Genomic DNA, 14,732 nt, shown 5'->3' with positions numbered 1-14,732 from the left:
ACACTGAACGCATATGTTAGTGAATAGAACGTCATGGTGAGGACACATAGCAGACTAGGAAATAGCAATGGAAACAGACAACCCGAGAGTATGATTGGTCGTGCATCGGGTGTCGCACCTACACCCGAACCTATCACGATGGCAGGAGTTCAGGAAATGATGCAAGCCATGCTAGACCGACAGATGGAGGAGACAAGGCATCTACTTCGGGAGAAATGGAAGAACCTACTGCACCAGCTGTGCAACCTGAACTGAATGATGAACAGTCACCAAGGGAACTATACCAGGACTGTTAGCCAAGCTAAACCACGAAGGTTTAGGAGGAACAACCCTGACGAAGGAATTGCATTTTTATGTTTTTTTATATATTTTAAATGTATAAATGTATTGTTTACGTATTTATATGAATTTTTACGTACTTTTAGGTATTTTGGTATTTTTTCTCACATATTTATGTATTTTTAACTTTTTCATATAGTCGTTTTTACATATTTTTATATTTTTTAAATATATAAACGTGTTCTTTTATGTATTTACGTGTGTTTTGTTATGTATTTTGGTATACTATTTTATTTATTTATGTATTCTTTTACTTCAAGTTTCATTCTAAACTAACTGTTAGACCTTGTAAATGAAGAAAAAACACTAGAGTATTTTAAAACAAACATTTTTTAAATATGATCCTTAGCAATCAACGTCATTGCAGATAATTCTTCCTTTTTTATTGAATTCAATTTGTAGATGAACAAAGTTTACGAATGTCTTTGTCATTAATAAAGATATTCGTAAACTTTATTCATCTACAAAATTAATTCAAGAAAAATGGGAAAATTTTACCTGCAAAAATGACATTGATTTCTAATGATCACCTTCGAAAAATGTTTGTTTTGAAGTACTCTAGTGTTTTTTTTTCTTCATTTATTAGGTCTAATAGTTAACTTACAATGAAACTTGAAATAAAAATATATAAATATATAAAAAAATATATCAAAATTTATAAAAAATACATATAAATACATAAAAATACTTAAAAAATACATAAATATGTGATAAAATATACCAAAATAAATAAAAGTACGTAAAAATACTTGAAAATTCATATAAATACGTTTATACTTTTAAAATACATAAAAAACGTAAAAAAACTAAATAAATTTTTAAAAAAAATTAAAAATACATATAAATATGTAAAAACATAAAGTTACTTGAAAAATACATAAATACATGATAAAATATACCAAAATACATAAAAGTATGTAAAAATACTCAAAAATCATATAAATAGATAAAAAATATGTTTATACATTTAAAATAAACAAAAATATAAAAAAAACTATATAAAAACTTTTTAACAAATTACATAAATACGTGTGTGTATATATATATATATATATATATATATATATATATATATATATATATATATATATATATATATATATAATGCATAAAAATACTTAAAAATACATATAAATATATAAAAATATGTTTATAATTTATATACAAATTTTGAGGAAATCTATAGAAAAGTGTCATTATTTTTGAAAAATTAACGATTTGGTATCATAACATGTTGAACATGTCAAAAGGGGCTAAGGTGAAGAAATTTGCCGGTTTCTTGGCTTTTCTATTCAAAAAAATAGTTTTATGACTTAATCGTTAATTTTCTCAAAATAATGAGAGTTTTCTGGAGATTTCCCTTAAGAGAATGTATCATTGATTTCTTGGGATCCATTAAAATATGAGAGATTTAATATGATTTTTTTAAGATAGATACCATATATTTCGAAAATACTATTAGGATAGAACTTTTTATTTTCAAATCTGAATTAGCGTTGATTTGTTAGCAAAAAAATTAAAAATGATAGACATAGAAAAATGTCACGTGTCAGAGAGTCAAACTAGAAAGACAACATGTGAAATTTTTAGGTTTCATTTATTAAGAAATTTAGAGGTAGAATTTATTCTAATTGATTCATGAATGAATTATTTATTGGAAGAGAATTCCCTGCCTTCATTCATTAAACTCAATTCCTTTTATACAAATGAAATCCTTAGAATATGGGAAGTGTATGTAGACTACAAAAATAGCTCTATCTTGTATATGATAAATAAAATCTATTTATAAGATAAATACAAATGAGTATAATATGCTAATAGTCCCCGACAGTCGAAGCAGGATGTGGACGGATGAAGAGACTGTCTCGAAAGTCATCAAACAAAACCCACAGGAGCCTCTTTATAAATGTGTTAGCGAGTTGATACCGCGAGGGTACGTGAAGAACACGAATTTCACCTTTAGCGAGTTGATACCGCAGTCGAAGCAGGAATGTCGACAGAAGCGTGCCAATTAATTTGGCCCAGAGGGTTGTCCATTTTATTAGGGTTTTAGTGGTATTTAAAGGTCATTAACCCTTTATGGTTAATCCATTCTCATCCTCCATCATCCCCTAGAGAGATCCCAAGGAATCTTAGCCTGCTTCAACTTGATTTGAGTCTCATTTAACCATTTAAGCTTATATTTCCAAGTTTTATGCTTAAATCTTGAAAATCAAGGTTCATTTTGGCGCTTGTGAGAGAGGAACAAGTGTAGATCCATCAAGTTTGTGCATTTTATGGACTTTTGTGAGTATAAATCTTCATTCCTTGTCATTTGTTAGATCTTGCTTAATGTCCATCTGATGCACTTTTGGTCCCATTTTGGTGGTGAGCTTGGAGTTTAGATGACTCCAGTTCATTTTGGTCACTTGGGGTTGTGGTTTGAACTATATGGAATCATAAAGTTTGGATCTTTAGCCCTTCCTTCAATCCATGCAAGTCTCAGAGGTGTTTTAGATCATTTGGAATACAAAAGTCAGATCTTGATTGATGTGGTGTGTCTTAATGGATAAAGTTGGAAAATTTATCTATTTAGACCTTGTTAAGGTTTAGATCTGGAAGATGGGGTTGTGACTTAATGAATTAAGTCAAAAAACCTTGTGATGTTGGGCTAAGCGCGACATAATTTTTAGAGGTGCGGAGCGCTTTCAGGGTTTTCTCAATGCACTTGTTTTTAGCCATCGAACCCAACAGTTTTGTCCTTTTGTGGGTGTGGGGCGACCAGTTGAGGAAATGGCGTGCTTTTTGACCAAAGTGTTGACTTGTTGACTTTTTGAATAAGTTCAACTTTAGGTCAAACTTTTGGGTTTGGTTCATAGGTTGAGGTTGGACCTTTTATCACTTGTTTAGGTGGTTATTGTACCAACTATCAATTTTCTGCTAGTTGTGGTTATTGTCTGACTCACTGAGAGGTGAGTCTTCTCACTATATTGTAGGACACTAAGTGTCAGGATATGTTGTTTGTCTTTGTGAGTTTTATGGAAGACCATCATTTATCCCATGGTACTTGTATGAAAGACTATTGGGGGGGGGGCATAGCTTGGTTGTATGTGGTATCTTGTGCAACTCACTAACCTTTGTGCTTACACTTTTAAGTTTAAATTGATTCAAATTTTCTGGTAACGAATGAGGGGTACAACTTGATTGTATCGCATGCATGAGAGATTCCACATTTACTAACTCGCATGTCTATACTATGATTAATGTTTTGAAACAAATGGTTTTATTTAGATCTTTGAAGGGACAAATGATTTTAATATTAAATGAAAAGTTTACTCTGTATTTTGGGGACGTTATATTTAATCCCTATTTGAAGGCAACGACTTATAAGGTTTTCTCATTTTGTACAAGTTTAATCTCCATAAACCCTAGAGAGCAAACCATATCCTCCTCCCTTGGTGTTGTGTGATTTTAATACGTTTTGAGTGGACCTTGGAGATGAAGAAAAGAATTCTTGGTGCAAAGAAGCAATATCCAAAGAAGATTTATCATTCACATCTTATTTTAGATAATTTTAAGTGATAAACTGCCAAGCTTTATATGTTTCATGTATAGATCTAGAGCTTTAAGGAGTTTTTAGCCACTTTAGGTCCCTTTTGCAAGATGTTCTAGGAGTTTAGGAAACTCAATATCATTAGGTTTGTGTATTATTGACTTCTAGACATTTTGTGGTGAAAAGAGAGCATGCATGAGCTCTTTTTGAACCATACAAAGATATCTACCCCTTTTGGGCTCTTTTTGGGTCTAAGGTTGGGATTTGGAATGTTATAGAGTTGTATATGGATAAAGTTGGAAACTTTATTCGTTAAAACCCTTATCTAGTGAAGCTCTGCAAGTTTTAGCTTTTGTTCTTATGGATTAAGAACATAAAAACTGAAGCTGTTAAGTTTGGGGATGTGACAGGTTCAATAGAAGGTTGCATGTAACCCCCGTTTTTTGTTTAATTATTTAATAAAGGAATATAGGTATAAATACAATTAAATAATTATCAAATGTGAAATGGAGGGATTTTTAATTATTTTTTTCAGAAGAACGATATCAATTGCTAACCTTGAAACTTTGTGATGCAAAGAGTTTGTTTCTAGGGACTAAAACTACCATTATACCAAACTTTGTGGGCTAAACTGGAAATTTGGAATTGCAGCTATGTGATCGATGTGTAGAGGCCTGATTTGGACCTCTATTAGAGTGTCCCTTTTTCAAATAATCATTTCAAGTATTCACCCCAAAACTTAAGTGAATTTGTGCATAGTTGTGTGCGTGATGTGTGTCCGGTGCAAAATAGGAACAAGCGAGATGGGAAAAAGGTTGATCGGAGATAGACGTAAGAAGGGATGCCATAGGAGAAAGAAAGCTTGGGAATGCTAGTTGTGTTTCTCAACTTCTTGGTAAGTCCATGCTTTTTTTTTCCTCCTTGCAACTTCATAAACACCACCATCACCACCGTGAGACCACCGTGGGGCCGCCTTAGGCCGATGGTTCACATCCACCTGATCACCACCACTGTGCCACCCTTAGTGGTGGTTGCGATGTGGTTGCTTATTGGTGGTGGGATGGGCAGCATAACAGGGTAGCCACTTTCGGAACCAGAACCTCCTTGGAAACGTCGGTTCTGAAATCAGAACCTCCTGAAGCAATTATGGTTATGGTTCTCACTTTTACAGAACAACTACCCGCCGGAACTAATATATATATATATATATATATATATATATATATATATATATATATATACACACACACACACACATATATATATATATATATATATATATATATATATATATATATATATATATATATAAACGCATACACACACAGCGATGTGGTTGCTTCTTGGAGGTGGGATGAGCAACATAACATGGTAGTTGCTTTCGAAACCAGAACCTCCTTGGAACCGTCGGTTCCGAAATCGAAACCTCCTTAATCAGCTCTGGTTATGATTCTCACTTTTACGGAACCATTACCCGCCAGAATTGATATATATATATATATATATATATATATATATATATATATATATATATATATATATATATATATATATCAATCACATACTTTATATACTATCTTGAATAACATCATTTAAAATTCTAGAATTTTGAGTAATTTGTTTTGAACCTTTAAATGTTCATATATATATATATATATATATATATATATATATATATATATATATACACACACACACACACAACGATGTGGTTGCTTCTTGGAGGTGGGATGAGCAGCATAACAGGGTAGCTGCTTTCGAAACCAGAACCTCCTTGGAACCGTCGGTTCCGAAATCGGAACCTCCTTAATCAGTTCTGGTTATGGTTCTCATTTTTACGGAACCATTATCCGTCGGAATTGATATATATATATATATATATATATATATATATATATATATATATCACAATCACATACTTTATATACTATCTTGAATAACATCATTTAAAATTCTAGAATTTTGAATAATTTGTTTTGAACCTTTAAATGTTCATGTGTAATTTTCACTATGAATTTAAACTATCCACGTTCAAAATAATTTTTTAGATAGGAGACATAATGTACTGTTATGTTTAATAAAAATTCTAACTCATAAATATTTGTTTAGTTATGGACTTCAATGGGTTGAATTTTTTATATCAAAAGTATAAATTTAAGATATATGAAATCAGTGAAGTTTATTTATATGTTTTAAGAACCCCACACATATTTTTTCGTCATGTTATTCAAGCTATTGATATTTTCTAATCCTTGTTTTTAATAAGTAGAATATTACGTATTGATGTTATCGATAATTTTCTTGTAAGTTTACAATAGATATAGTTTTATAAAATTTGAAAATCCAACAAATTTAACAAACCGGGTAACCGATATTGGAACCACTACCCGCCGATTCTGGTTCCGATTCCAAAATAATAGGAACCTCCGGTTTCGGTTCCGGTTCTAGATAATTAAGGCGGGTAGCCGCCTACGTTCATCCCTAATGCAGGATGTCATTTTGTACCCAACCCTAATTGGTGATTTTCTATTTAGGTATTATACTTTGGGTTGGTACTTTGGAAGATTTTTTGGCCATTAAGTCATTAATTCATGTGAGGGGTTTACGTACCTATTTTCCAGCTTGGGTGATGTTCCATTAAGGACTTAATGGGTTAAGCAACTAGCTTAACAAAAAACATAAAGTTGTGTGTTGTTGGGAAAAGCTTTAATATGTCCCGATCTTTGAAAAATCATAACTCGGTCATGGATGATCATTTTTGGTCGAAACCAATGCCCAAAGTTCCGTATGTGGGTCTAATACATTTCATTAGTTTTGCCCGAAAATTTTAAACGACTCTAACTAGGGTGAAAAATGTCATTTTCACTGATTGGTCCAGATTTAGCTGCATAGATACATTGTTTTGTTAAATTCATATTAAATCACAAAAAAATAGTCTTAGTGTAATATATCCCTGGAAAGGTATTGATATGAACTAATTTTCTTAATATGTGATAATAATCTATATTGAATGGTTTTAAGGAGGGGCAAAACAAGTATTGAACAGACTGCGATTTTGGTGTTAAAAGCTAAAAAATGAAACTAGGAACTAACTAGTTGAATTAAAGTATAAGATTACTTATTAATGCTTTTCAACACTTCTATAGGAATAAAGGAAGTACCCTGAAGTTTTGGTGGTTGCTCGTTGTGATCTATATTCGATTTGAGGTGAGTTTCTCACTACATTATAATGATATGTATGTCCTTTGATTAGATCACATGTGATTGTAGTTTTCATGGTAATGGTACTAGGCAGGGTAGTGTCTAGTATGCGAATTCTATTGGTATGTTTTGTGTGGGATGAAATTATGTTGGTAAGTGCTTGGTCTGCAAGTGCTAAGGTGAGTCGGGTGCCGGTCTACGTGACCTGAGCTGCAAGTGCTCCTTATGCAAGACCTTAGAAATCAGTGCCTTGTACTAGTTGCTTACATGTGTGATATGTTTGGATTATAAATTGTTTGGCATGTACGATATATATGTGTGATAGGTGTAAAGTATGTATAACTGATGTATGATGTTGTGTTGAAATTCACTAAACTCTGTGCTTACCTTTCCCTTGAAAAACAACTATTCCAACATCTGCAGGTACCGGTAGAGGGAAAGGCAAAGCATGATTGTACACATAGGAGTGACTGAATGTTTTATTTTGGATATTAATTTAGCTGATTTTATTCCGCTACTTTTGACTGTTGGTTTTTTAAACATAGTTGGATTTTATTGTTATGATTGTTTTTGGCTAACAATAACAGTTTTAGTTAAATGATGTAACGAATCATATTTATACTAAACAAATGGATTTTTAAAGGTTTGAATTTCTTGTAATTTTTAGGACGTTACATCGCGGAACATCGCTGAGGGTCCTATCGCGAATGTTTTATCACCTAAAGGACGTGATGCGTCCATGGCTTAGTCACGACGTGTCTAGCCATTAATCGTTGACTTTTTTTATCAGTTTGAATTTTGGTCAAACTTGTATGGATTTAAGTATTAGAGTGCTGTTTTGCCTCTGTTTGTGTTAGGTGGTTCGTGCAATTGTCTCAATGTGTAGAATGCTGTGGAGTTGTGATTTCTAGATTCAAGTGAGTTTTGTTACTATATTACATATGACATTATGGGACATCTGTGTGTAAGATGCATGTGTATTGCTATGGTATGATTGTATGATTATCTAGACTAGTGGAGCCTTACATGATTGATTGTTTGATATATCTTATGTTTATATATTTGGTATCAGATGATGGCAAAATGGGTCTGATCCATGAGCCCAATCCATGAGCCCACAAGTTGATGGGTAAGGTATCACCAAAGTGGTCGTGAGCCCATGTTATGAAAGTGGTCATGATTAGATGTCACGAAATCGTTGTGAGCAGTTATCACGAAAGTGGGCGTGAGTCTGCAACTGTATGTATAGTCTTTATCGTAAAATAAGTGGTATAGTGGGGAACTCAATAAACATTGTGCTTACATTTTTTAAGTTAAATGTTTTTAAAGTAGTTCCACCGACAATGGAAATGGCGCGACTTGACTGTACACACATCTGGAGTTGTTATGATTTTGATATCCGCAAACTCTAATTTAAGATTTTGACTAGATTTATGACGTTGGAAACAATTTGATAGTTATTATCATTTATGAATGATTGAAAATTTAGGAGGTTACAAATATGGTTATTTGATTTTTAAGTTCAATAGGTCAGTCTCTCTCTCTCTCTCTCTCTATATATATATATATATATATATATATATATATATATATATATATATATATATTTCAGTTCAAACAATAATGAAAAGAAGTTGCAAATGAGAAAATGAATGTTGGTCGTTTGTTTTAAACTGCTATGTTTATCGGAAAAAAATATAAATATTTCAAAATTTACAATGGTTTATTATCTATTAACCGATATTGATATTGATATATGCTTTTGATAGAAAATATATTTTTTAATTTTTTTTATATCAATTCTCATCATACCAGCTCTCATTATATGTTTTATTCACATGTTAATAAATCATGTATTATATTTACGTTAAAACTTTTTTTATTCACATGTGAATAAACTGTGTATATTTATAGTTTATTCACATGTGTATAAATAATAAGTTTTAATATAAATTTGATATATGGTCCAATCATATTTGAATAAAACATATGACAAAAGCTAAGATAAATAAAATTAAAAAGTTCCTTTTTATATTAAAATTTTATACTAGTGTGGATGCTCATTTATAGTAAATAAACATTTATGAATTTTAATATATTTGAGTTTTTTTGATAATAAAATGTCAAAAATTAGAAACTGAGATTTATTCTTATATTTTCGACATTTTTACATACTCGGTTTCACATTCTTCTCTTCTCCTATCTCTCCCTCTCAGACACACACACACACACACACACACACACACACACTCTCTCTCTCTCTCTCTCTGTAACGCCCGGTTTCTGTTACGTATTTTAAATAAGAATTATGCAATTTTACCAAGGGACTCGACGATTTGGAGGCCCCAAACTCGTCGGGTAGGAATTGGTTATGTGGGCGCTGGACATGAAGTCTACTCGACGAGTCGAGGAGCCTCGACTTGACGAGTAGGCCTGCCAGAGTGAAACCCTAATTTTCCGGGTTTGCATCCTATTTAAACACCTTAACACCCCATTGTGGCCTTCCTCATCGTCTCCCTTAGTCCAGAAAACCCTAACCCATTTTGAGTGTTCTTGAGCCATTTTTGTGCATTTTTAGTGGTTTTAAAGCTTGAGAAGGAAGAAGGAACTTGGGAGTTCAAGAGGAAGCAAGTAGATCCAGAGGTTGTGTTCCATTTCCAGCTCTTTTGATGTATAAAGTCTATACCTTGACTATTCATTTGCTAGATCCCTTCATGGAGTAGTTTAGGGTGGATCCATTTTTGGAACTATTCATGGATGGAAGCATGTTTTGGGGTTAAGACTTCAGATCTGGAACCTTTGAGGGACTCCATGGCATAAAGGTGCCAACTTTATGGCCATGGGAGTCCCATGCACCTTGTGGACCTCATTTTAAGGCCTTTTGAGCTAGATAACCCATGCATGAACGTAAAGTTTGTAACTTTACGTGTGATATCGACCCTAGGAGGCCAGATCTATGTTTTGGATGCGTTAAGCACGGCTGAAATCGACTGTATAGTCTTAGGATCATGGGGGACTCGACGAGTCGCTCATAGGACTCGGCGAGTCGGGTCGTGGTTTCCCAACCTTCTTTGTTACTTAGCAACTTGTTGAGTCTAGAAGATGAATCAGCCAGTTAGACGTGTTTTGGACTTAAGGTCAAGGACTTGACGAGTCCAAGGATGAACTCGCCGAGTTAGTGAACAAATGTCCCAAATGTATGAAGGAGAACTCGACGAGTCCAAGGAAGGACTCAATGAGTTCAAATTGAAAGTCCCGATTATATCATACGGAGAAACTCAGTGAGTTAGAGAGTAACTCGACGAGTCAGATCGCGAATTTGAGATTCTCTGAATTGTGGAACTCGACAAGTTGATGGACCAACTCGGCGAGTTTAGTCAACCAGGACATTGACTTGACCAGGGCGTTGACTTTGACTTTGACTCTGACCATTACCCAAGATTGACCCTTCAAGGGGATATAAATATGAAGGAGTAACTAAAGGAGACTAATATGTGTAGGAGTTTGAGGAGAGTTGATCCTACACCGAGGATAGCTCAGTTACTACACGACATTGAGGCGAGTTACCTTCCAGTAGAAGTGGGTCTACGACCACAATGCCGACCCACTAGTAGGAGTTGTTTGATTAGATGATTGTCTTTGTGATAATTATCTAGGTTTGCTACTACCTAAAATGTTTTATGTGCTAGCATGGTATGATGTTATGTGATAGTGGTAGTAGGGGGAATAGTCCCCGTGTCACGGTCGTAAGGACCGAAGGGTAGGTCGGGCACCCCATAATTGTCTGACAGTATGTTGATATATGGTATGAGGTATGATGGGGGAACTCACTAAGCTTTGTGCTTACGGTTTACAGTTTTGTTTCAGGTCCTTCTTCTTCAAAGGGAAAGGAGTCGGCACGGTAGCAACGCATCACACCACTATCTTCCGCACTATGATGTTCTTGGGATTGTACTCTGACATTGTTATTTGATTATGACATGCTTTTGAGAATTATGATCCATGGATTTGATGATATGAAATAACTTGATGATGTTTTCTCTAAAATGTTTTATGAATCGTTATACTAAAATGAAATTTTTGGTCTTGAAATTTGGGATGTTACAAGTTGGTATCAGAGCCTTGGTTTGAGGGATTCGGACACACCTTCGAGGGTGTCTGGACTCAAATCGAGGGTTTGAAAGATTTTTACAAGAAAATAATTTTCCAAGTTTTTAAAATAAAAGGTTTTGAGAAAGAACATGGTGTGTGACGTGTGCAACCGGCCGAGCTCAAGTAAGTTTTCCCCAAGATACCCATACATGTTATGTTATGATTATGAGAACTGCATGCTAGAATAGGGCTAAGGATTTAGGAATGATGCCTTATATGCCTATTGTCTATATATGAGAATTGCATGCTAGATTATGGCTAATGATCTAGGAAGATGCCTTATGTGCCTAGTATAAGTGCTTATTGAGTTACATGCTAGAACTGATTAGTCAGTAATATGATGACCTGAATAGGATATGCTTGGTATGGTTACTCAATGACCGAATGCTGCTTGCTTTGTGATTTTAGGAGTTCTAGGTATCTTTAGCTAACTAGTAAACGAATACGTTAAGTTACATATTGCGAGGACTAAATAATTTCAGAAGGTTAGGTCTAGCCCTATTGCGCAGCTCTTGTTTGAGTCCAACCGTTGTAGGGTAGGATATTTCATTCGAAGAATTATCTGGTCTTAGTGATATGCAATGGTATTCGTAAGCTAGTTAGGTAAAGGTAGCAGGAATTCCTTATGCAGCAGATGACGGAGAGTAATTCGGAGAGTTACCCTAGGGTAAGCCTAGGATGAGATTAGAGCAGTGAGCAGTAGGGGTATTCACGGTCTGGTTTGAAACCGTGAAACCGGTCATCGGTTTGGGTTGGCGGCTTGTATTTTTCTTTATGGTTTGGCTTGCGGCTTCAAACTTTTTAAACCGTAATGAACGGTTTGGCTTACGGTTTCAAGATTTTCAAACCGTATAAAAACCGAACCGGACCGTAGGATTTATACATATTCAAATTAATTTTTTTTATATGTAATTATATTTACTTTTAATTTAATATATATTAATTTTTATATAAAAATCATAGATGTGTAAAACGCCCACGACAAAAACTCTATTAATTATCAGGCCAGCCTAATTCATTATTTGTGAAGTGAGACTAATGAAATTGATTGTGAAGCCCACTAAATTCCCATAAGTTAGTCAGTCACAACTTGCACCTTGCACGCTTGCAACGACAACATATTGAATGAAGAACGTAACCTAACCCTAATTTGTTATCGTATACTTCGAATTTGTTGTTCATCCATTCATTGGCAGAGAGGCAGTTAAGAGGCGAAGAAGTCAAACACGTCGGGGCCTTCGCAGCTCCGCTTGGTTCTTACAGCTCCGCCTCGACACTACCCCTGCTTGCTCTTTGAATTGGTATGTTTTGAGTTCTGATTGCTCACCCCGTCCCTGATTGCTCATAACAGATGTTGAAATCAAGCAAGTATTCTTCATTTTCTATCATGATCTTCGATATTGTTCGCAGGTATCTTTCTCTCTCTCTATCTATCTCTCTCTCTGCTTTGATGGATTTCAAGCTCTCAATTGTGGTTTGATTTGATATGTAGATCTAACTCTTTCACTTCGAGATCTTCTTCTCCTTTTAACATCGAAGGCAACGACAAGTGTGAGCAAAATTTCTTAATTACTTCAATCGAGTAACCTCTTTCAACATCTCAAGAGAAAGAAAACATGTCGAGCACTGAAGAGGCAGATGATTATTTATCAAATGGGTATCGGTTTGAAGGAGTGAAGTAGAGGTTAAAAGATCGATCCAGGGTATGATTTTGAGTTCGATTTTGTTTGTTTTTGTAGATTGTTTACACAATATTTCTAAGTTTTGAATTGGGAATTTGTTTGTTTGTTTAGAAAGTTTCTCAAACGAAAGAGAAAACGAAGGAGATCTTGTCAAAAGTCAAAACAAGCTGTTTGTTTAGAAAGTTGCTCGATAAGGTAAATATATGTTGTGTTGTATGGATTGATCGATATATTGATTCTATTAAAGAGTTAGTCGATAGAATTGCTTTATGATGTAAATTGGTTGATTATCAAGTTCAAAACTGATATACATCATAAAACTTTGATCAGATTGTCTGTAACAAACTACATAAGCTCTCTTCTAATTTGTTACAAAATTTATACAAATATATGCATTTTGAAGCATCATAGCTATTATCAGAACTCAGAGTTTGACTAATTTTAGGGTTTTTACTTTTTCATATTAGCATGGGATTAACATTAATATTGGATGTGTTTATTGTAGGTTACTCATTTTATGGTGTGATGTTTTAATATTGACTTTTTTGGACAACAAAAGCTTATGAATTGGATATCATTGTGGAAGTGAGCTTGCTGATAATGTTTTTTGGACAACAATTTGGCTATTTTTGGACAGCTTAGTAGGTTGTGTGTATTAGTCTAATGTTTGATGTTATGGAACAATATTTGATGTTTTCATTTACTGCCTTTTGTTTACATTTTTGGCGGTTTTTTTGTTCTTTTGACAACTTTAATATTGCAGTTTTTTTAAACAATATTAGGCAGAATTTTTGCTGTTTTGACAGCTTTATCATTGCAGTTTTTTAACAATATTTGGCAGAATTTTAGCTGTTTTAACAGCTTTAATAGTGCAATTTTTTTTACTAAATTAGTTTAATGGACACGACTAAAATGGGCCTAAAAAGCCCAAACCGTGAAACCAAACCGGAGCCAAACCGTTAGTAACGGTTTGGTTTTGTTCGATTTTAAATTTTCAACGGTTCGGCTTTGGTTTTTGCTTGACAAAAACCGTTACTAACGGTTTGGCTTCGGTTTGACCTAAAAACCGGACCGTGAACACCCCTAGTGAGCAGTAGTAGTAGAAGGGACTTGGTGAAGTCAAGGCAATTCTTGAGGAAAGTACGGATAGATGTGGAAGGTAGTATGGGCCCGTACTACTGAAATCAGAGGATCTGTACTCGAGTCAAGGAGGGCTGAGATAAAACCAGGGAACTTGTAGAATGTGTGAGACCTCTCGAGGTTATGTATGACCTGTTGGGTTTTGAGCATTATAACACTCCTATGGTGTACATGCAACCCTATAAACCTTGGATCTATGTTTTCTCTAAAATACATGCAAATAAGAATTTCCAAGGTTTACATCATAACTAGCATGGCATGGGGAACTTGAATCATAAAATTACTAGTAGAATGACATACCTTTTAGTGGTGGTTGATTGCTTGGAGTTTGAGAGCCTAGCACCAATAGTGTGGATGCCTCAAATGGAAATCACAAATCACCACAAACTTTGGAAAAATCTTGAGAGAATAATGCACTCTCTTGAAATTGGCCACCACTCTTGTTCACACACAACTAGTCCCAAATCAAGTGCCAAGGACTCCTTTATATAGTGTGGATGATTAGGGTTACATCCATGTAAACTCTAATACCCATGACTCTTCCTTTCCAAGGGTCCATGGGTTAAAAGCTCCATGGACCATCCATGGACTCCCATGCAAGCCTAGCCCATACTAAATAAGCATTAGCCCACACTAAATAAATACAAGAGCCCATATTTAATTAGTCACCTTTTGATCACTAAATT

General features: G+C 34.3%; 1 protein-coding gene across 1 annotated transcript in view; it reads left to right on the top strand.

Annotated features, from left to right (window-relative positions):
- Positions 1 to 13,432, top strand: part of LOC145163394 (uncharacterized) — a 69,992-nt gene extending 56,560 nt beyond the window's left edge. The window contains exons 2-3 of the mRNA XM_079082236.1: positions 13,018 to 13,101; positions 13,412 to 13,432. Coding sequence (XP_078938362.1) covers positions 13,018 to 13,101; positions 13,412 to 13,432 — 105 coding nt within the window. The remainder of the gene's footprint in view (positions 1 to 13,017; positions 13,102 to 13,411) is intronic.
- The last annotated feature ends 1,300 nt before the right edge of the window (positions 13,433 to 14,732 follow it).

Source organism: Lactuca virosa, chromosome 3, assembly GCF_052849685.1.
Source record: "Lactuca virosa cultivar CGN04683 chromosome 3, Lactuca_virosa_CGN04683_v6, whole genome shotgun sequence".
In the NCBI taxonomy this organism is placed as follows: Eukaryota; Viridiplantae; Streptophyta; class Magnoliopsida; order Asterales; family Asteraceae; genus Lactuca; species Lactuca virosa.
Note: the sequence above shows the minus strand (reverse complement) of the source record. Positions and strands in the feature narration are given on the sequence as shown.